Genomic DNA, 24397 nt, shown 5'->3' with positions numbered 1-24397 from the left:
GGGATAAGATGCACTACTTGCATCATTTTTTAAGGGAGAGAAGATCGCAAAAGTTCCAAATGTGGATTTATTGCTTGATTCTCTTGCTGTATTAATGTATTAAAGTGTTAAAATTGTGTATTAAAATATCTATAATTTTATTTTAAAGTAATGTTGATTTAATTCTTAGGGGCAAGCCGAAAAATACTAGACCGTTTTCAAATATCTAATCTGTTCTAATAATGCTTTTATAGTCCCTAATTGAATATCATTATGAAAATAAATCAATGCACAGAAGAAATGACAATAGGTATTTTTATTGCATTTTTAACTGCCTTTAGGATGTGGGCTTAAATTAGTTCAGATATTAAAAGCTGTGTAAACAGATAATAGTTCACATAGCTTTTGTTTAAAGATGTTGCATAAAGAGCCTGACAATCTTGTGTTCAAGCTTGTTAGCTATTATAACTATGGCACTTAAAACTTAATGTTTCTTTTAAAGCCGTATGGCAAAATTATGCCTCCCAGAGGTAAGATTTGGGATTGGAAAAAGGTGCTATGGAAAACAGGGGTATCTAAAAGTCTTGTGTGTTAGAGAAGCCTCAGGAGAATATCGAGTTTCTGGAGTATTCTTGTTTGGCGCTGGACACTCACTCTGTGCAGGTAGTTTGTATATTGCTGAGCCATTCTGCTTGTGTGTGCATCGCTATATGTGCGTATATATTTATATAGCCTTGTAAGCTCGCTTTTTCATAAAGGAAAAGACACTTTACTTTCAAAAAAGCCAGGAAGTTAAGTAAAAATTCCGTAGTTTCATTCTGGCACATTTATAAGAAGATTTCCATGACAACCATGTAATAAGATTCATATTTACTTTGTTTCTGAGTTCCCGGTGTCTTTTAATGACTGCGGTGCAATTAAGAGCGCGCCCAAGTTGCGCGGCACAGCTGGGTTGCGGTGGCGCCGCCGTGCGCGCCGCGTCCGGCCCGAGCCTGACCTGCCTCCTGCCCTCCCTTTATTGCAGACCTGCGAGACGCTGGAAAACAATTTTGATGACATCAAGCCCACGACGCTGGGCGAGCGCGGAGCCCTTCGCGAGGCAGTGAGGTAAGTCTGGGTCCCCATAGCAACCGTCACAGATGTGGCAAAGAAAGAGTCATTCTTCATTATGGGGGGAACAAATGAGTTCATTGCCACCATTCAGCTCTAGTCTCCAAGGTATTAATTTGTCAGTGGAGAGGCTTCCCTGGAGGCTGTACTTTGGTTTTGAAGCTGCATAAATGTTAAGCCTGACTGCACAGTAAAAACCGTAAATGTTTAATTTGTTATTTAAAATGCTTAGGGGGTGCCTTGTTGTATATTTATACTAAGCTGTGAATGAAGGAAAATATTGTTCATCTAAATTCTGCAAGTGTTGAAGAAATTGTGCAATGCTGTTTGAACAAACCTGTGTTTGCACCTAAATTGGCTTTGATTTTTGTGTGTGTAGTGGCTTCTCTACTCTGATTTTATCACTATTTACATGATTTTTAGCTTTGCTAATGGTGTGTTAACATATATCTCATACTTGATATATTGCAGATGTATATTTTACTTAATGCATTCATATCATTATACTTAATGCTTATGAAAGGAGGCCAGAATTGCTCAGCACATGAACCTTCTGCCCCTTACGCTTACTCACGTAGCAGAGCATCCTCTTGCGGTCGTCAGGACCTCGGTGGCTCTGGTGCCTCGAGCGTGGTCCCGAGCACTGCGATGAGAGCTGGCAGATACAACTCCCTGCATAAATTAAGGAAGAACCTTAATTATATTATCCATGCATCTGAAAGTGAGTCTAGCCTCTGCTTTTAAAGGTTTTGAGAATTGGAGGGTAAAATGTAATGAGGCACATATTGCCAAATTTATCTGCTTGCAGAGTAAATTCAGTGATTTGGGGCAAGTGAACTAAAGGTTGTTGGTCTCTCCCCTCAAAAAAAAAATTAATTACAAATATTGAGCTCTTGCTGAAAAATTAATTGCATCCATTTGCTTTGTGGCTTTGTGCTAGTTACTCCTTAGAATTTATGGATGTTAGTGAGTGACTTTTTATCTGCAGTCGTGTTTGTGATGCTTATGTCTCATAAACCCCTCTATGAATAAGCTGTTTCAGAGGTATTCAGACAGGAGATGCCAGCCTGCCTCTTTTGAAATCCGTTCATATTATCTATGCAACATATTCATTCTTGCCTGAGCATTTCAAATACTTGTGTCACAAATATCAGTAAAGATAATTGCAGCCACCCTTCTAACTTCTGATTTCTTGTGTTCTTATTTGCTTTCCATTCATGTATTTCAGAGTTTCTCCCTATGTGGCCAGCCACTCCTGCATACATAGATTTTTACATAATGCCAGTAAATAGAAATGATTTAAAATAAAGATTTGGGGAACGTTTGGCAAACAAAAACCCACTTTGAGTGTTTTCAACAACTTGTATGTGAAGTTGCTGGTCTCCTGTCGTGGTGTGCCATGGGCAGGTTGGTGGTATTTTGTGCCACAGGACTGCACAATTAATATCTTAAAAGTCTTAGAGGTGGCAGTGATCTTGGGTGATCAGTGCTTGCTAGTGAAGGAGGAGCTTGGACACTTCAAAGATAGGTATCTCTTACAGCAATCCTGCACGACAGTTTCACAATTTTATGCATCACCTCCAATAAAATTGTATCTGCTATCTCAAACTTATTCTGCTATTTCTGTACAAGCCACACTAAGAAATGCTCATTGATTATAAAGTGTGACAGACAATTGTGCAGTGCTGGAATTTTCTTAATGCACACAATTATACTGCTGACTTTTCTTATATGTTTTTATGGGGGCAAAGAAAATATCTGACTTATTAAATTAACACTGTAGCCTGGTTTTACAGCTAATTAACTGACACCTAAAATGTGCAAGACATTCATTGAGAGGCATGCGCATGTCAGCGTGCGTATTTTTTGTATATAGAAGACCTTTGCTCTTGGTTGTACAGTTCAGCTGCTGCTTATTTGCACCATAGCTTGGGGGCTGCCTGTTTCTTCTCGGATCCCAAGACTCTTTGTAACATCTGTAATACTAATGATGCATCTTTGACAGATTCAAAGTTTGCCTTGTTTTCCCTTGGCTGTAATGGCCACTGGACCAGGCGTGGGAGGATGAAGATTTGCTGTCAGCAGTATTGAGATACTTGTCCCCTTTTGGTGAGGAAAGCATGTGGGACAGCTGCATGTTGCACGAAAACCAAATGGCAATAACAGAAACCTCCCTTAGCTGGATAGGTAAGCAGATATGTGTGGATCTCAGATGAGCTTTGAGTGGGCTGGCTGCCCAAAATAACTGTAATTTCCCAGAGTGGTACTACTGGTCTGCCAGATGAGAGGCAATGAACATTTTTTTCTCAGTGCTCTCATTTGGCATATCCGTTTTAACTTTCTCTTAAAAAAAAAAAAAAATCAGTTTTGTATAGATTTTAGTATTTTGCTAGGCTATGAGTATCACTGTGCTCTTGATAAACACTGATGCACAAGAAGGATCTTGTGAAGGGTCTTCAGGAACTAAGTGTATGCAAATTAGAATTGAATAAAAATGTTTATTGTTTTTGCATGTATATGCAAAATAAGCTTTCTAAAGAATGTTGAAATAGTCATAAAAATGAACTAACTCTAGCTCGTGTAATCTAGATGCTGAATGAGATAAGCAGGTAAGTTGGCTGTAGCTCAGGGTATGAAGAGTGGTATTGCAAGACTTTGGTTTAATTTTGAGTGCAAATAATTGAATGCTTTATGGCTTTAGTTTATCCAAAATGCTTGATTTATTCTATTTCAGTGCTAGCTGCAAAGCTTAAGTAAACAGTGTATTAACTTCCCAGAAAAATAATGTAGATATGCCTGTAAGGTGGGCTTGCATAAGCTTTTGTTAAGCAGGACTCAACTTGTTCTTAGTATATCATTAAAAAAAAAAAAAAAAAAATCAAGCTCCTGATCTTTGGTGAAGCTTCATACTAGAAACTGAAAGGAGCTCTTAGACTGGTACATCTGCTTCAAGGAGGTAATATTTGAAGAAGTGGCACAGGTAACTATAGCTGTGGCCTTTCCGTAGGTGGCAAGAGCAGCCTCGGGGCTGTGTCTGTATCCGTGCCCTGGGAAGGTGGGGTAGGGCAGTCTGGAGGCTGTTTAACAACACAAATGAAATTCAGCAGCAGCCTGGAGAAAATTCAAACTCAATCACTAATATTAATTGTAAAATGTAAATTAGACTTAAGGAGTGATAGGGCATGATGAGGTGAAGGATAAATTTCTGAACTCAGTGGCCGTGAATCGTCAGGAAGAGACGGCCTTTCTGTGTGTCCAGGCTGCTGGGTGATCCCTAACGCTGTGGAACGGCACTGGCTGAGACTGGGAGATCCTCAGGAGGTGCCTGGCGCAGTGCTCGAATGGAGCTTGTTGCTCACGGCCCATTCTGGTGCATTTTGACTGTCTCCACGGATGGAGAGTGCGTGACCTGCCTGAGCAACCGGTTCTTGCAGCTGACCACCCTAACAGCTAAAACTTATGTGCCCCTTGCCTCTCTTCCCTTTACTGGATGCAAACCACTGAGATGGTTCTGACTTTCTCCTGCTGCATGTTTATACTCAACAGCCTCCAGGCCAAGCAGCCCCAGCTCTCTCAGCCTCTCCTCCTGCCGCATCTGAAGCGATGGCCCGGTGCTTTGGGACAATGTTAGCAACGTGCTTCAGGCTTGCCTGGACTTGGGGCTGGAGAAGCAAAGCCACAGTATTTAACACCTTGTGAAAGAGGCTGTGCCTTTGTTTCTTTACTGCCACAAATGAAGTGGCTTTTGGCAGTGAGCACCTAGGCTCACTGGTGAAGATGTTAAACATATGATCTGACTTGTAGGTAAATACACCTATGATTTGTCTTGTGAACATTGACTGAGTAAGTATGTGTGAAGGCTTTGCAAATGAAAATTAAAGCCGAGTATTTGTGGATAGACTTCTTGTTGCTAAACAAAGGTTTAAATGTGTTTCATCAGATTTCCTCATCTGTTTGGATCAGTATAAAAAGGCACCAAAAAAAATTCATTTGGAATTGTTCCTTTTACATTCGCATACTTGCATGGCTAATATGGACATAGAACAGAGGCTATAACTTTGATTTTTAGTTTGATAGAAGCGGTTTCTGTTAATGATGATATTCATGCTGTTGTCTTGACAACTATTTAAGCTTGGGCTGGTAATAATCAAGCTCCTTTTATTATGGTCTAGACTCTCAGATGTATTTGACAAATAGCTTCCAAGGCTGGGCAAAAACCCAAGAAAATTGCACTGTAAGAATTTCTGTGGCTTCAAAAGTGTTCATGCATTTGATGCAGAAAAAAATGTAGGGCTTTAAAAACCACTCAAGAATGTATGAGACATTCTGTAATACATCTAACAACCCTGTTAGGCCTCTGATTTGGAATATGGGAAATATAAGTTCATATTTTTTATTCTAAGCTAGGCAGCTTTGATTTTCCAGTCTAAGAAACCATCTAATGGAACTATAGAGTTAAAGAAATGTGAGCTTGAAGGCTGAGATGAATAAGAACAGTGAGAAATATGTTGAAGTTGGCCGCTTTCCTCAAGTAATCGTAAGCTGTTGTGAGAGGTGAGTAAATTGAAAGGAGAAAAGGTAGTTGCTTCTGGGTTTCTGATTCGGGGTCTCATATCTGTTCAAAGACATCTTTCCTATTTTAAAGAAGGAAAATCCTTTGGAGTGAACTCTGGTGGTTCAGAATATCTGTTACAGGCTGACCTGCATCGACTGTGCTGCTTAAATGTTGGCCACGTATCTCCCCAGTGCAAGATGGGACTGCACGAGGGCAGCTGGGCTGTTGAACAAGCTCCTTAGTGCCAGAGGCCGTTTAGCTGCAGTAACAAGGCTCTGCTCAGGCAGATTTACCTCATTTCTCTCTTGGCTAGTGAAGGTGGGCAGTGTTCTTGAGCCCGCTCCACCGTTAGTGAACCTGAGTGAGCGCTGGTTGGATTGTCCTGCAGCAGAGTCGTTGATATCTAAAGGGAGATGTTGCAAAGCTGTGGTCCCATGCACGTGTAAGAACTGGTGGCATTAATGTACTTATTTTTGTGGTGGTCATTGGAAATTGCTTTGTCTTTCTGTATTGTTTACTCGTGTATCACGGGTAATTACTGCATGAGTAAATTTGAGTGCTTCATAATTTGTTTTCATTATAAAAAAAGGCAGTTGTAGAATGTTACAAGTCTGTTTCAAAGCACAAATATATAACTCACACTAAGGATATTGTCACTATAGTCCCACAATGTTCATCTTCTGTGCTTTAGAAAGTGATTGTATCGCTTGATTTATTCTTGAATATATATATAAACACCTATAAAGTGTCTTGTTTTGAGTCTGATTGCAAGATGGGCTATTTTGTTGAATAACAACTTTGTAATGCCTTGACAAGAAATTTTGATGTTGAATTGCATTTCCAAGCTGATTTTGGCTTATAGGCTTCAGTAGGTTTTATGCAGTTGCACATATACTGTTCAAAATATCATATATAATTTCTCATTTTTCATTTATGAATTGTAATTTAGTTTTGGTCATCAATTTAAGTGGACAGAGGGATTAGGATAGGTTAGAAAGATTGTGTTTTCCCTTAAAAGTGCCTTCTGTCATCTGTACAGCATAAACTAATGTGTAGCTTAACCAGAGCTGAGGTGGTGCGTAGTAGATGTTCAGAACTGGCACTTACAAGGGGATGCTGAATATTTTACTGCTTGCACTTGGCAGCATACACGCACTGTGCTCTGAGATCAGATAACTGAATTATACCTTAGAGAGGATGTAAACATATACATAGAATGAAAGCATTGTTATCAAAATAGCAAACTGATTTAGGAGATTGCATACATGATTTTAGAAAGATATGTTCTATCCCACATTATAATTACCACTTTTGTTGGTGTACTATAATGTGCCTAAAGTAAGTTCTTTTCTAGTGTAAGCTATTTTGTAAAAAGGGTCACTTGTTTTTTGTACTTTTTCATACATACTAGTGGACTGCACAGCAGTCTGTTCTATGCATGGCAAGTAGATCGTTGTTGTCTGCGCACGTGCTGTTCCTGGAGAAAACATTTTGTGAGGGGCAGAGGATGGGGGGAATGAGAAGAAAACAAACCTTGTATTTTTGTCACTTGAAGAGAGAGAGGATAGTCTGTTTCTGCTTTTGAACCATTCAGCTTTATGATCTAAAGGAAAAAAAAATTGGATAACAGTCAAAAATTTTGCTTTTAGCGAACTGCAGGAGATGGTGTCAGATGTTGGTGGAGAAAGAGATTTTGGAAACGATGACAGATGGCTTCCCACAAAGACCCTGGAGTCGCGCTGCTGTGGGGCCGAGCCGCATCTTGCGGTGACTGAGCTGCTCATCTGCAAGCTGCCGGGATGGAGGAACGTGCTAGGGAATCTTCAGTTCCCTCTATGGGTCCCTCCTTGTCGTTTCTTAAAAAGTAGTGATTTTAGATGCTTAATTTGCTTTTGACCTCTATTGATGATCAGGAAAGAAAAATGGCCAGGGCTGATAGAAATGGTATTTTTTGAAAAATGTGTTGGAACTTTTACCAAAGAAAAAAAGAAAAAAAAAGTGTGAATTCTGGACCGTGATTCTCTTGCCACAAGCCATGGTTTTCTAGAGACTGGAAGACCAAAGATGCCATCCCACAATCACTGTTGTCCTGCGTGCACGCTAACCCAGCTGTCTTTGCAGATGATATTTTAAATACATCTGCTCTGGTTCCTTTTCAGGTGTGCAGGGTACTTGCAAAACCCCTGGAAATAAGATCTTTATGTCCTTACTGCTCCCCTGCTCCGCAGTGCCCTCTGCAGCCATGGGGCCGGGTCCTGCCCTGGGCCTCTCCACGCGTGGTCTGGAGGGGAGAGCAGCGCTAGGGATCGGGCACACACTGGGCAGCAATGGCCTTCAACCACAACTGCCTGCTGGGTGGTTCATCGGCTTTTCCAGTTCCACAGTGTGCTTAGGACACCCCAATTAGAATGAATACTAGCAACTGCACATAGGTTTTTTGCTTCTTCTCAAGCATCTTGACTTTATACCGAATATTGTGGTTCTGGATGTAACAGCAAATCTCCATTTTCCTGAAGATGCTTTGTTGGTGTGAAGGGTGTTTGCTTCTGCTCAGAGCGCTGTCGCCTTGCTGTGAAGCGGAGCACGTTAGTAGAAAATGAAGTATAGAATCTAAACTGTTTGCTCTGTTGCCCTGTTTCAGAGATTGAGCTGTGGGTCCAACTATTCCCTAAGATATTTAACTTTCATCAAAGTTAATCTGCCCTTCTTGACTAGAATTCTGAACTTAAATCCTGTTTGTTTACTTGAGGCTATTTTGGAGACCCAGAAAAGAATACTTAAATATTCCAAAGAAATCGGCATACCTTATTGAAAACAATACCCCAGTGTGTATTGGCTTTTTTCAGTATATTAGTTGTACGCACATCTGCATTAGTAGTACATGGTTAGCAATTTGACTACAAACTTTTGGAGAAATAATCTTCTGTATTCAGTGCTAAGGGAATGGATATTTTGCAGAACAGTCTTTTTTATTGGAGTTTGTTGTTGAGCTCAGTTTGGCAGCCAGTTAAGCACTGGTGCTCGGTAGGTCTTGCTCAATTCCAGCTGAAGACTTTCCCTGCTAGTGCCTAAGGCTAAGCTCCTGCATTTTGGCACTGCTGGGAGGGAGGAAAATTAAGAGTTTAGGCAGCAATCTGTACAAAGGAAGCTGCTCACAAAGTGAGAAAAACTTTAAAAGTCTCATGGAGAGTGGGGGAACAAACTAAATATTCTTCAGCACCATCTCTTGTCCTCTTGAGTATTTAATACAGCTTGCCTTGGATGTACCATGCAGAAAGCTGACAAGTTTATTTTTGAAGTAATCATGTGCAATAAATTATGATTTATATGTACTTAGTTTGTTAAACCAAACTGAAGTATTTAATAGTGATTTGGGCGGTTGCTGACCTTCAACAACTTTTAGGAAAAAGGCAAGAAAAAAGACTATTAGAAGCGTTCAGCATTTATTTTGCAAATGTGGCCAGCGTATTTAGACTTATTAAAATGCACACTAATAATGGATCCTTGTGGTGATTAAAATTTAATGGAAAGAGTGAGAGTATGATTTCTATCAGAATATTTGTAAAAGATGTTAATTTACAATCTGACACTATTACAATACCAGAATCTTAAAAAAGAAATACATTTTTGTAAGTTACTTGTAAAGATTTTAATATTCTGAAAATTCTAAGAGTTTACTACTTTATTCACTGAAGGTTTTTTCCTGTTTATTAGTACTAATTGATGGTAATGAAGTATTGACTGTATATTTGGCAATGTATGAAAACTTGAAAAATGATCTTGTCCTGAAGCTATTTGAGCTCTTGACAGTATTACCAAAAGGGCAAGGTAACGGTCATATTTCAAGGAATAGGCTTGTCATGGAAAAAAATTTATACAATTTTTCCAAATGTGTAGGATTTTTCCTCCTCTTACATTGCATGTCTTTGAGTGGAGAGGGCCCCCCGGGTGCTTCCCGTGGACTTTTGTTTTTTAACTAGGGAATGGGAAATGCACTGGACTGTTTTTATGAACAGTTGCTTCATAAGGTACAATTTCTTACTTAGCTCAGAAATGGCTCTTGTTTCTTGGACTGCTGCGGGCTGTTCTCACCTCGCTTCCAGTTGCGACTTCACTTACGTGGCAGCTGCTGGTGTTTTCAGACCTCTCCTGTCTTTAAGCGCTGTCTCTTGTGATCTCATCTCAGACATTATAATTAATTGGGGTGGGAATTGTTCTCCATATGATTAAAGAACTACACAGGGATTTTTAAAAGTACTTTAGCAGTTATTTTATATTTAAAAGCTACCCTGGCCCCAGTGGGTGCTTGTCCCTGAGGAGCGGTGAGCGCCTGATGGGGCTGAGTGCCCCTAAGGCTGTGGTCCCCGCAGCAGAGCTGGGCCCTGCATCTCGCACCCCCTTTGCAGCACCTTGGTGCTCTCCAGACAAGGGAAGGGCAGGGAGGGAATATTGACTGGCCAGAGTGAGGAGGTGCAAAATGTAGTGGAAGAATTGCTGGTAAATTAGGTGTTTCTGTGGCAAAAGGCAAAGTTTAAGCAGATGGTACTGTCTTTTTTTAAACCTTGATAGCATAGGTAAAATAATACAGATCTATGTCTCTGGTTGAAAGACAAGTGGATAAACTGGAAATAATATTTCTGCTGCATTTAAGTAGGAAGTCTTGACTTGATTGTGACTTCGCTAGGAGTTTTGCTGGTGTCTTCAGCAGAGCCGTAATTTCAAACTAGGGTTTCATTAAGTTGTGCGTGAGGGGCTATGATTCTTTCAAATTTATTAAATCAATTTTCCGCTTTATTTGTTCTTTAATTCTGTCTTTCCGTGCCTGTGGAGTAGATGGGCGTTTCGGAAGCATTCTGGAGGAGCAGAGGAAGGAGGCAGGTGCTTTACGTGGCAGGTGTAGCCGTTCTGGGCTGGATTCCGAGGCTGCCAGGCCTGGGGAAAGGCTGGTTTTGCTCCAGGCAAGGGCAGAGGGCAACCATCGACCTTGGGTGCACATGGAGTCCCTGATATTGCTGCTTTAATTTGGGAAGCCATTTAACCAGCAGGCACTATATAGCATAAATAGTTTATAGCATAAATAGTGCTCCCTTATGTAGTTGAATTTGATGCATTTTGGTGAGTATATATCTTGGTATTCCTAGCTTCTGCATATCTTGTGCTGTAAGATCAGCTCTCTTACATATGAGAACAATTTGTATTCCCCCCTTCTTGGGTTTGCTGGATGAGTGAAGACTTTACCTTAAATTGGAAAGGCCTGAGCAATCTTTTTCTGCTGGTGGTGTTACACACTCTATTTCCTACTAGTGTCACAAAGTCATACATGTAAAATTCATTTTTTTCTGAAAACTGCAACTCTGAACAGAATATTGACGTACATCTTCTCATGATATTTTTCTATCAAACTCATTTAATTCTTGATGTAGGACGGGAATTCATTGCCCTTATGCTGAGAGTATGAAAACACAATGTGCTAATGGTAACTCACTGTTTATAATATAAAGTGTTGTTCCTGTAGTGTGGTCCAATTACACAATAGTAAAGCAGGGATGTAGCACAGCAACGCTGCCTTTCCATTTGTTTCAGTAAGTTTAGCACAGCGGGGAACGTGGCATTCTTCCAAGGCAATGCGTCAAGTTTACAGTTGGCTGCAAGTGCAAGGGAAGTTATTCTAAGACTGCACGCTGCCTTGTAACTCCGGCTGGATGTATCAGGTAGTTGTCTTATGAAATGGATTTGATGTTGTTTTATTGCAAGGCTTTTGTGTGTTAATTTTTACGACATTCTTAGGATATTTGAGCAATCTGCTAAGCAGATGCTATGTTTACAGCACCACAGTTTTAGGATCAAATATAATTTTGTATGCCTTTTTTGAAGACCCTGATGAATCTTAGGAAATCAGAAGGAATTGCTGCATTAATTTGTTGAGTGATGTAAATGTTACTCATCTAATTCTTTCAGGAATTAAAAATATAGGTAAAATAAAAACAGACTGCTTCACTTTTTTGAAGCAAAGGCTAGTAACATGGCAGCAATTTGACTAGGTGACCAGGTGCCTTGCTTGCTTGTGACTTTCTCTTTGAGACCTCAGAGGTGATGGGATTCTCTTGCTTGGGATCTTGCTGTTGGTCTATGCATTTTAGTTATTTTTTCCATAGTTTTAAAGCCATTCCCTAAAGAAATTTCAAAGTCAGTAGACATCACTGTCTCAAATATGTTCCTATTGCATAAAATTGTGAACAGTCCTTCCTCAACAAAACACATCCATGTAGCATAGCATGGGAGTGGCTCTATAATGCCCTATGTTATACAGGTAAAATTCCCCATCTTAGACTTTTTTTAATCTTCCCTACTCCTTCTTTTAGTCAGCCTTCTGAAAACATCTGGTGTCTCTATCATAAAAAAGTTGTCTCTGCTCAGTTTGGGCTTACAGAAGGAACAGCAGTTGCTGCTGGGTTTCCTGAAGATTTTCAGTCCTGTGCATCTACCTTTCCCAGAGCATTTCTGAATGCCTTTGGCAGCATCAATCCAGCAGCGGGAGGGATAAGCGCTCGTCTTCCAGCCAGTCTGCTTGTTCCAGGGGACTGTAGCTGCTCCAGCACCTGGAGAGCGCATAGAAACGCATTTGTACGTGTGACTTCTGAGGGTCTTTGTGGCTCAGTGAGCTCACCTGGGGGCACGTGGAAGAGGGCAGAGCCCGGGTGGGTGAGGACACAGCGCCGCTTGGGTGAAGGGCACACGTGGGATCCCTGGTTCCACAGTGGCCACAACCAGAGTTCCTAATGGGTGAATAATCATGCACAGGGTGGTTAAAGTTTCTTCTTGCCACTGACATAATTTGATGCAGCCAATTTTTCATGAGGAATGCACATTTGGGACCCTGCAAGCTGGTTTTAGACCCCAGAGCTGCTTTTAGAGCTCCGAAAGCTTTATTTTGGATTGGAGAGGGAATTGGGGGGAAAAAAAAAAAACACCCACACACTTGAACATCATCTGTCAGGGACTTGGGGGCAGTATTTTGTGGCAGCAATCACAGAAGGAGGATCAGTCGGAGATAAAGATCAAAACTGCAGAGTGACAAAACATGCTTGTCCCTGGGTATCCTGGATCAGAGTATCTGCTCAACACCTTGCTTTGCTTTGATGGCCAGCACTGACTCGGAGCTGCTGCTGCTGTTTCAGGAGCAAAACCTCGGTTGAACTTGCGAGTGGGCCCGTGTGACCTGCTGTGGAGGGAACCCCCTTCCCAGGGCCGGCAGACAGCAGGATCACGGCAGCGCCGCGCGCGGTTCCGGTGCTGTGTGGACCAAGCACTCCGGAGGCCCGGATTAAACAGGAGAGATGTATCCAAATTTGCTTTAAAAAATAAATAGTACATTTTTTAAATCCAAAACCTCTCATATACTGCTGGACCAAGCATAATGATTGCAAAATTTAAAATCAGTATCCTGTTTTTGTTACCAACTAATAATGAATTCTGTCCTTGAATTTTGCAATTAATGCTTTCCAAACTTCAGTTGTTAAACTGAGGTTTTCATCAGTAAATGCATAAGCATTTTCATGCATAATATGACAGAATTGGGGTCTTCAGTATTTAACATAGACTTGCTTTTTGGTCTAGTAGCATGGCTTATGTTGAGCACTCGGTGAAAGGATAGTGCCTCTCAAAAGGTAGGAGTATTTGTGAAAATGTAGCCTCTCCTGTTGCCCTCCTTAAATATGTGCCCTCCTGTTGTTGCCCTCCTAAGTATGTGACTTTGCTTTATATGTGAAGCTGCCATTTAGTAGTTAATGTGGGAAATGACTAGAAGGAAAAAGAAATGTTTAGCGTATGTTATGTTGCTTCTTATCTGCAGTTTAGAACAATCATTAAATTACCTAAATATAACCTAGTAATTTGTTTGTTTTGTTTTACCTTTGAGTAGTTTGAATTCTTCCAGTTGAGAGATAATGGTCAGTTATGGTAGTTACTCTAGTGCTGCCTTTAATGAAAGAAAAAGAAAAAAAAGTGGGAGGGAGAATTTTCCTCCTCATCTTTCCCGATTGCCAAGTTATTTGTATGTAGAGAGAAGATTCTTTTTGTATAATCAATCTGCTGTTATCCATTTTACTGCCAAGCATTCCTGCTCTATGGTAGCATAATGTTACCTAGGGAACAGCTTAAAAGCTGACACATACAGTGGTGCCACAAATTAATTTCACAGTTATCAGGATATAGGGTGATAACAACAACATGAGCTACTGTGAAATTACCATTGTTCCCATTGAGTTACAGTGTAATTACTACTTTTGTGGCAACTATGCAAATAACTCATGTTGCCGCCGTAGGATGGGGATGTGCTTTCCTTTCTTTGATTCAGTACTTGGAGCTTCAGAGACATCTTTATGTTCCATAAACTAGAGCTCTGCTTTGGATTGAAATCTAAATACGGCTACGCCACCCCCTCGAGAGACCAAAGTCCCAAATCCCCTGCTGTCAGGCCACTATCATGTAGAATTATACCTCAAGTGTAAGCTAATTTAACAGAAAAATAACAAAACTATTATTATTCCTTTATTTTTAGGATTAATATGAGCATCTCAGTTCAACAAATGAGCTTTGGGACAGGTACTGTTAAGAGACAATTTCAGGTTTCTTCACTAATACTTTCATGGAAGCTGTTTGGAAGGAATAGAACTAAACAGTGTTTAGTTAACATGATATATTTTAATATCAGTAGGCCTTAAAAGTCTGAAATGAAGTTAAGATACCAGTCTATAAAATATTGAGATCCCAGCATCTATTATGGAATATATATTTTTTTCCGTTAGGGATGGACCCTGACACCACAAAAAAAGGTATTGATTCTTTCTGAAGGCAGAATGCAAGAAGGTCACATTAAATGGTGAGATTGGCGTGGGTGTTGCTCTGCATGTCTTTGTGCAAGAAGATGCAAGTATGCTTTGGAGGAAAGCAGGATTAACTTGCATATTTCTAGAAAGGTAATCTCCATGATATTTTCATGCGTAAGAAGGAATTTTCAAAAGTTTCTACGTAGAGCTTAGGTGTTTGACTCCCACTGAAATTGTAATTGGGTGTGAATAACTCACCTTAAGCTCCTTTAAAAATTCCCATTCCAGATAAGTGGTTAATGGCCAGATTTTCAAAGTTGCTGAGAATCAGAACTTTAAATGCTTAAATCCTAAGAAATAAAACTTTTGAGACGTGCCATTTAGAAAATACCGTAGTTACCATTGCATGAAAAGAACAAGCAAATGTAACTTCACTTCTTGAATAAATAAGCAGCTCAGTCAGTTACCCAAGCACAAATCTGTATCTGTATGATAACTCACTGTTATGAAAATTATGAGTGCAAGATAAATGTTACTGAAGAAGAAAATTCTGATGGGAAAGTGTTTTTATTCTAGAATTTAGTGAAATTCCATTGAAAAATAATAGAATGATACTCTCCTTTGATCTTTTAAATTTAGATTCTTAATTTCTCTTTTATAGACTGCAAAGACTAGAAATTGGGGAAGAAATTCCCTTTTTGGTTATAATACCTTTTCAGAGATTATTTTTCAAGAAATGCCCTTTTGTTTTCATTTAATCTTGAAGGATTTTTTTTTAAATGACAAAATAGTTTGCAAAACTGAATCTGTTTCCTCGGCTCCTGTTACATTGTATCGACAGAAATACCGAACAGCTTGATAAGCGTGTTTCTGTGAGAACTGACTTGTGAAGGAATAAATATGAAGGCACTGTCTGTGTCCATGAGCACTTCTGAAATGCCTATCAGTAGTTTTGCACTGCCAGGATTTGAGCTGCATAGATTTGTTGTAAATTTATCTTAAAATGCAACAATTTCAGCTTTTTTCCTCTGTGAAGGAGCTAAACAAACATTTTTTTGAGGTTGCTAAGAATATGGCAAAGTGTTTGAAAGAGTAGGGATAATATTGAAATGATCGTGGATTTACAGAAAGTAGCCTTGCTGGATGTCAATGTTCCTGTATATATTATCCATATTTTCCAAAATGACACTTTTCTCAGGCTATTTATGAATGAAAAGGAGTAATGGAATCACAAAGTCAGGCATGTTGTGTCCTGCATTTAAATACTCTGTTATTACTTGGGAGTGCATACCTTGATAACTTGATGTTCCTAGTGATGTCTTTCTGAATTGCTGTACCTGAGGGAGAAGAGTTTAACGCACTAGCAGAGGCATTTTTCAGTTTTCTGATAGCAGTAAGACTGCTTCTAGGAAAGGAAAGAAATGTTCTGATCCCCGTCCTGTTTTTTTAAAATTTTTCCTTCCCCTTGGGGTCAGCACAACCTGCTCGTGGCTTGTGTTGAGGGAAGTCACCAGTATCACATGTATGAGAACTGTGCAGTTGATCTGGGCGGGATGGAGTCACAAGATAAACCTTATGCCCTGGCTCACTTATTATCTATATAATGAAGAATGTTGTAAAACTGTATGGTAATTAATGGAAGGGCTTGATGGAATGACTTCTGTTAATCATATAGTCACTCTTTTTTAGTGGTTTGCTGACAAGTATCTTTACTGCAGTGTGGAAAGGTTGCTAATTGACATGCGCATAGCAAGATTTTGTGGAAATGCTCTCAAAAAAACCTGCCTTTTGAAAATTTCTTCCGTCTGCTTATCTGTCTTCCAGATTTTGGAGACTAAGACAGTGATACCCTAATGGTTAAACCCAGCATTGGTTCTCTTGGTCTGTAGATTTTTGTTTGCTTTTTTTAATCTACATGATAGACTGTTTCATAAATACAGAGATATGACCTATTACTGTTAAAATTGCGTGCATAAAAATGCCTGGCAAGCTATGGGATGATAGTAAACAATAATTCCTTTGCAAAATAGGTGGCAAAGCTTTAATTATTGCACTGCTTTTGGCATCATTTTTATGTTTCCTTAGGTTTTCTAGACTAATAATTGTTGCATGTGATGCAGCAAATAAGGTGTTACCTCTTGCTGCCTTTTCAGGAAAGGGAATGATGGTTTGAGGAATTTTTCCATTCTCGCCTGCCCCTCTACAGCACCCTATAGGTGACAAGTTTCAGCGGTCCTGCTGAGGAGGCAGAGGGAAGACTGCTTGGCAGGGTGTGTGTGTGTGTGGTAGAAAGGTGGGCAAAGTGGTAGCAAAGTTTCTAACCAGCTGGTTAAGAAATCAAGCCTTCGCACCCACAGTTCTTAAGAGGAAGTGTTTTTCATTTTTTTCCTGGCTCTGTCTTGCCAAGTTTTTCTTCTGCAACTTCTAACACACCTACCTTCCTCTTGTGTTTCCTCTGTCTTTCTCCTCCTGCTGCCCCTTGTGTGTTCCAGTGCGACTTCCCTCATGGAAAGGACAGAGCCAAGGCCGGCAATGCCTTGGCTTGGCTTGGGGAGGGGCTGCTGGAGAGGTGGGGCCCTTCTGAGCTTGTCTTTTCTGATCTTCTTTTCAGGAGTGCCAAGGGGCAGGGAACCCAAGGCATTATTTCTATGTTCTCACAGTTAATTCCACTTGGTGGAATTAACCAACAGATAGGTGAAATATTGCCTGTAAATGGCTCTTCTGTGGTAGGGTTGCTTGAACTGTATCCAGAAAGTGCACTGCATCAGAAGGGAGAAGTCCCTGGTTGTGCTTCACTTTGTGGATGGTGAATTTTCAGTGTGGGTTTTGCCACCTCTCGTGTGTAACACAGGACAGGACTGCAGGAGGGAGATGGATGGATGGGAGTGTGACAGTGAGTCATCTCACTGGACTTCCTCCTCCAGGGCACTTGAAATGACTTGACACAACCTTGTCCCTTTTCACCAGATAGAAAACTGTGGTCCTCTTGTAGCAGGATAGTACAACTACTGTTTCTTTATGCAGGGCCACTGAAGATTAACAATTATGATTTATGCTCTGAAGAATATAAATAGTTCCTCTTCTCCTGAGAAAAATATATAAATCAGTGCCAAATCTGGCTAAATTAAAAAAACAAATAACCGATTTTGGCAGGATTGGTAATGTTCTGATCCTTGGCTTCAGGGCCAGGATATTTTTCTGGGTCTATGTGGAAAGATGTTCATGTCATTTCTGCCTCTGCAGTAAATAAAAAGCTGGATCAGCTCTCGTGTGTTGTCTCTGTAATGAATTCCAACTGGAGTACTATCCTTCCATGCTTGATAGCTTAGGCAGCTTTTCAATGGAGCATTTTCTGTTTTTGAGAAGGAAAGATTTTAACCTCTTCCTTGCACAGAAAGATATGGACATTGAAAAATAGGGAACTATCTTAAAAATAGAAACTAGAAGAAAATTTTGGGCTTTGTGAGCATCGGTATACTTTGTTTATTTGGAAACTTATTCTCAGTTCTGGTGCATCTTACATTTCTTGTTCTAGGGTATCGGGGCTGTACTGTCAGGTAAGTTCTGCTTAGCAAGATAGAGGTTCTAGCACCGCTCGGGCGCAACAGAGCCGGAGACTGTGCGTTGCTGTCTTGTATTGGCTACTTCTATCCTTCTGTTAAAGATAAGTTTTTGATACTGAAATACAACTAATTTCTGCAGTAAGTTTGTGTGGAAAATGCTTCTGCTAGTTGGTTCGTCTCATCAATACGAGTTCAATGGTAATGCACTACTAACTGATGTTAATGTAGGGCAGTTACACTCAGACTTAGGGCAGTGTACACTCAGACAACACAAAATAGGTAAAAATGTCTTAAGAGCAGAAAGATGATGTCTACCAGTTTACTCTAGAAAACAATGTTTAAGGAATTTCTTGGAAAATTATTGCTTTCCATTGCCAGCCTCTTCTCCAGGTTCTCCAAGAGCTTTGTCTTCTTACTGCCCCTGTCATGAGGCTCTCCCTGTGGAGAGCTCAGATGTGTCCCACTCATGTGCCATGGATTCCATCCTCGGCAGGTGTGAAAGATCTGGCAAGGTGCCAGGAGCCTTGGGGAAAACCAAGAGCTCTTTCTTTGTCATTGAAATGTAAATGTAAGAAGCACTGAAATGAATGAAGCCCAAGGCCTGTGCTTACCCTTGAGCATTTGCTTTACTTTAGCCTGAAGAAGAGAAGGCTGAGGGGGGATCTGATCAGTGTCTATAAATATGTCGAGGGAGGAGAATGAGGCTGCCCTCTTTTCAGTAGTGGCCACTGATAAGAGGAAATGGCCATGAACTGGAACATCAAAAGTTCCAGCAGAATTTAAGGGAAAATTTCCTGACAGTGAGAGTGACAGAGCCCTGGAACAGGCTGCCAAGAGAGGTTGTGGAGTTTCCTTCTCTGGAGATCTTCCAAACCTGCTTGGACACCATCCTGTGCCCTGTGTTTAGGTGACCCTGCGTGTGCAGGGGGGTTGGACTAGATCTCTAAAGGTCCCTTCCAACCTTAATGATTCTGTGATTCTGTATATGCAGTATATGGCACCAGTGGTCAAATCTTGGCAAATGTAACATGGCAGTGCTTATGGAGATACTCAGGTCCTGGGGTTTCAGACATTTCATGTGTGGTGGTGCCCCCCATGTGCCCAGCGAGCTGGCAAGGTTGTTGGAGCAACTCACGGGATCAACCCCAAATTTTGCCCAGAAACCACCTGCTAAAGACAGTAGTGCTCCTATCAACCCCTGCACGGGCCTGGTCTTGTGTATGCACGTTTGTGAGGAACAGGATTAATAATTAATGTGCGTTCTCCCTGTGTAAAATAGGATAATCTCTGACAGATGGTGGTTTTTAACAGGAACGCTGCAGTAATTCAGATCAGACTAAGCATGTTTTTATCTGTGCTTCACAAAAATAAAATACACTTACATGGATGGATGTAAAACTTACATGGTTTTCTTATATTGCATTGCTGGTTATGGATTATGGACATACCGAATTCCTTGTAGTGTTTTTCAAATGTCAGATTTCATAGTATGCAGAAGTGATCTGCCTCTGGCTGTCAAGTATGTGTGCCACAGGTTAGCGACTGAGGGACAACAAATGGGAGAGGAAATTACTAATGGTAGCAACTAACAAACAATAGGATTTTCCAATATGTTTTATATAACATTGAGTTATAAGCATAGAGCAGTTTATTTTTTGTAAATGTCTTCTGTAGTGCTCTCGAAACCAAAGTATTGAGTCAGTTTTACTCATGTTTCACCAAGGCACGCTGACCTACGATTTAGAGGGCACACTGGGCAGTCAGGCTGCACTCACCTCTGAGGAAAGATCATCTATCTCTTTCTGGTAATTGCAGCGATATATTAATGAATGAGGGGATGGTTGATGTGCTATCAGGACTTGATCCATCATCAGTGTCACGCTGATGTGCTAGAAGGAAGGGCTGATGTGAGATAAATGCATTGGTTATTTAGATCCTCTCATTGTATATAGCAAACTCTTAGAGAAAGGCATGCTGCATGGGATGCTTGTGATGGATGGATGTCACTGCTTAAATGAAGGCTTTGAAACACAGACGTCTGTGCAAGTGGTTATTTTCTTCCATTTGTAAAATACCATGCTAAGTATTTCCTCGGAATGCGTAATGTACCAGATATAGCACAAAAACAACATCTAGAAGTGCTTCATAAGAAGCTAAGTGGAAATAGATATGTTTCTGGAATGAAGGATCTAGCTTTGAAATATCCACTCTGACCTTTTTCTCTGTAAAATTGATTTTAAATACTGTACATCTGTTCAGCAGACTACATATGGCTTTCACATTTGAGTAGTATGTATTTATCAGAGAAGAGGGCTCCCGACTTTAATTTTCATTTGGAAAAGGCTGTTAACTAGGAGAATATCTTTTAGATTGCCAGGTCAGACAAAAATACCTGGTACCCAAGAGGTGTTGACGATTGAAATTACTTACAACGATGCCCCTGTAAATCCCTGAAATCTGAAAGCACCTAAGTAATGATTATCTGTAAACTGGGGGTGGGAAATATGTCAAATCTGTGATCTCCCCTAATTTGTGTCCCTCTCTTCCCCTCCCTGTGGGTGGTTGCTTATAAATTGACGACTGTAAGCTTCATCTATTGTGTGAATGAGACAAAGAACAGTAGATCTTCTCTGCAGATTTGAGTTCCATAACTTCATCTGAATTTCCCCTCACCCCATACGGTATTTTCAACACGAGTCAATCCGAAGTTGTAGTTCTGTAAAATAGTCTGAAGTGTTTTCCTTCCCTCTTCCCCCTGCCCTGTGGAAATAGATTGACTTACAGGAGCATAAAAAAAGTTTGAATTTTATCAGTGCATAGTGCTTGTATTTATACCTTTCAACTTTAAAGTTCAGATGGTTTATTGTAGCACAATGAGAACACTGGAGTATTTTCTGTAGAATTATGAAGAGAGTGACAGCAGTTCCTTGTGAAAAACAAGGAAGATGGTTCTTGCTGCACCGATGTGCAACCTGATTGCTCTGTTAAGCATTAGGAGACATGATAGGCCCTGCAGTTACTGAAGCAGGCTATGTGCTGAAATTCCTCACATGAAACCCTGCTCGTGGGCTAGGGATTGGAAAAGGGTTTGGGTAACAGTAAAGCAACTCGAAAGCCAAGAGCCATCGTGCCATCTTGCATTTTTTCCTTTCTGCTGTCACAGTATAGTTTCAGTTTTAGTTTTTATTTCCATGCAGACAAATCTAACAATAACTTAACCTTCCGAAAAGCAATGCTGCTCATCATTACATTGTTTTACCAAACTCCTAATAAATAAGTATCTGTTATTACAAGCTCTTGTTCTTTTCTGTGATTGTGGTGTGGCCTCCAAGTTAGGAGGGCTGCAGTGCCTTTTCTGCACTGGGATTTTGTATGGCTGTTTTTTCAGCTCTGTAACAAGTATTTTGCCTAGGTTGTTTATGGTTGTTGTGTTCATTTTGCAAGTGGGAGGAACTTTCAGAGTAGAAGAAATTATTGGTTGTCCTATTGAAGTTTGGCCTGGAGAGGGGAAACAGGTTTCTGTAGTATCCAGTATATGTTCATCATGTTCTTGCGTTAAATGTTTTTGCAGTAGATGCTAATTTTTCACAAGGAAGAGAAGGTGAGAATGGTCTCATAATTAAGAGTCTTTCTCTTCTTTTTAGTTGTATTTTTGAACAGCATCCCAGAGGTAATGTCAGAAGGCAAATATTTGATTCTTGAGATATTTTAAAGTTAGGCGTAAGTTACCATGCTCCGTGTGTGTATATATATGTCTTGTTAATAGGAAATTGTCATATTAAAACAAGTGTTAAATTAGGACCCCCATCTCTGATGGTTAAAAGCTTTAAAAATGCCTGTCCAATGAACACTGGTATTGTTTGGCACCTGGTAGGTTGTGTTCTCATGGCAGACTTCCTCATGATGCTTATGGAGTGCATTTAAGATGAACACATGAGGGTTTGTGCAATGCTCCTGCCTAATGCAAGGCAGTCTGGCCTCCTTTGGAGCTGACAGCTGCTGCAGTGTTCTCGAGAAGAAGCCACGTTGCCTTCCCTGTGGTTTCTCCAGGTGCCGCGGTGCCTGGAGGAGGTAAAATGGCACTAACTTTTACAGATGTCAACATCTGCAGAAGAATAAGGCTCTTGGGTAGTCTAACACCGTAACAGTAATTAAAACAAAATACTTGTAACAGCGCACATGACATGTCATTTTACATATAGCTTCCCCCTCTCTTCGCTGAGTTTTAAAAGAAAAATCTGCTTGTTTTAGTAGCAGGAACTCTAGAATTTTTGTGAAATATTTCCAAAATTTTTGAAAATACTCCCTATGTTTATTCCTTCATTATTTCATTCTTTAATTGGATTCATTATACAGTCAAATTTTTGAATTTGGTCATACTTTAAAAATGAAAAGAGCAGGGTTAAGCTCTTATCTCTTCCATATAAATGTGTCTCATTTTTGACAGTGTTTTACATATGCATTTATCTGTTTTGAAAGAAGTAAAAACAGCAGTGGCTTGTAATTAGTGTTCAGGATGATACTGCTCTTCCTATCGGGACAGTACAGAGCTTGTCTTTGTGTAGGACATGGCAGACAAGGATCCTCAGCCCTAGTGTAGGGCTCAAGACACCCGTCAGTTTGCTGTGACTTGCATCCTGTGAGCATCCTGTTTTCCCAGGCATTTCTGGGAGCAGGGGAAGACCGGGTAGGACTTAGTGCTGTCCTTTTTTTCCAATTTGTTTGTTTGAGTTGGTTCCCCTTTTAAGGAAAAAAAAAGCTATCTAATACCTAGAGATAACATGGTATTGGTGTCATGGAACAGAGGTTTGGGAGAGGATCTTTTGTGTAGTCTTGTTTTCAAAAATGGATTTTTCAAGTAAAATGTAAAAAGAGTGTTAACAAGCGGTATAAAGCAGCTCTAAATAGCAATGTAATGTGGTTTAATAGAGCAGGCTCTGGTAAAATTATTGCTTCCAGTGATACCACAAAAAAGTGGGAATACCTTACAGTGGTCTTGTGCAATGAGAACTCTCCATCATTTTTAGTGTTTGGTGTCTAGTCAAATGTGGATGTGCTGGAGAGCAGCAGAATACAGACTAGCAAGTGCTAGGAGCAGCAGGAGCTGATCTGTGTTGTCCAAGAGTTGGTTTTGAAGATGCAGCATTTGCCTATTTGTGCTGGCTGTAGGCTGGCCCTATGAAGTAGCATTCTTGGATGGATCCAGGATGGAGCTCTTGGTTTAATTTCACCCAACAGGAATCTTCTTTGTAGGCTTCAAAACCTCTCTGCTGGGTGAATGGAAGCCCATTGAGAAAGGACTACTGGGAGATTTGCTTCCCAAGTCCTCTGCTGATCCCAGGTAAAGAGGTCTTGTAGATGCACGGAAAAGCAAAAAAGGTTGTTCCTGTGCCCCTGATCCCCCAGTTTTGAGCCAAGCGGTGATGCTCGCAGCCCCTCTGAGCAGGAGCATCATCTCTGCAAACTGCCAAAATGAAGCACAGCAAAGATTGACCTGCCCCAGATTATGCAAGTGGCATGTGGAAGAACTTCAAATTGGAATTAGCTTTCTGGAAACCCTGCTCTGCTTCTAAGCCCTAGAGCCATGCGATTAAAATATTTAAAAACATAAAGGATGTTCTTGTGCTGATATCGTTTGGAGCAGGGTGGCCTGGCAATTAATTTTTGCATGCTTTTGCTTCAGTAAAATAGACCCTTGTACACAGTACAAAATGTGTTGAAAGTGACATATTGTTGGAACAAAGAGAAGCCACAGATATTTTAAAGACACCACTGAATGTATTGAAAATTATTTTTCTTTACACCATTGTCTGTTCTGAATATTACATTATTTTAGCATACATGTTTTTGGGGCATTCATAAATCCTGCAGTGTTTCAAAATGCTTGCAAAGTAAAAATCTGCCTGTGCTTCACAAGATATTTTTGTATCAATATCACTTTTAATTTCTGTAATATCTTCCATAAAGAGTCCTATAATTTGAAGTTACTTTATTGTAAAAGCTGTGTGCTATTCATGATAGGGAAATACTTGGAGAGTATTTCATTTGGTTGCAGAAGTAGATTAAAACCTGTAATCTGCAGCTCACTAGGTACAGTAAGTTATAAAAATTGCCCCTCATTCAGTTAGGTTCTCCCTAGCGTTTAAAATTTTTTAGTGTAGGTAGGTCCATTGTTCCTGAGCTGCTCCTTACGTGTATACTACACCTCATTTAATTTAGAGATTGTTATTTTTGAACTTACTGAAATCCTTTTTTTTAGAGGCATATAAAAGCCTGGATGAAAGAAATTTGTTTTTTCTTCAAGTATCTTCAAGTTCAACAAATTTATTTGATGCCACAAACAGACCTCAATTTTTGCAAAG

General features: G+C 40.2%; 1 protein-coding gene across 1 annotated transcript in view; it reads left to right on the top strand.

The window, feature by feature from the left end:
- Positions 1-24397, top strand: part of DPYD (dihydropyrimidine dehydrogenase) — a 277603-nt gene that overhangs the window by 25655 nt on the left and 227551 nt on the right. The window contains exon 3 of the mRNA XM_026038025.1: positions 1004-1086. Within this exon, the coding sequence (XP_025893810.1) occupies positions 1004-1086 (83 nt within the window). The remainder of the gene's footprint in view (positions 1-1003; positions 1087-24397) is intronic.

Source organism: Nothoprocta perdicaria, unplaced genomic scaffold (genome assembly GCF_003342845.1).
Source record: "Nothoprocta perdicaria isolate Ctin4 unplaced genomic scaffold, notPer1 scaffold_20, whole genome shotgun sequence".
Lineage (NCBI taxonomy): Eukaryota > Metazoa > Chordata > Aves > Tinamiformes > Tinamidae > Nothoprocta > Nothoprocta perdicaria.
This window is presented reverse-complemented; position numbering and strand designations above follow the sequence as displayed.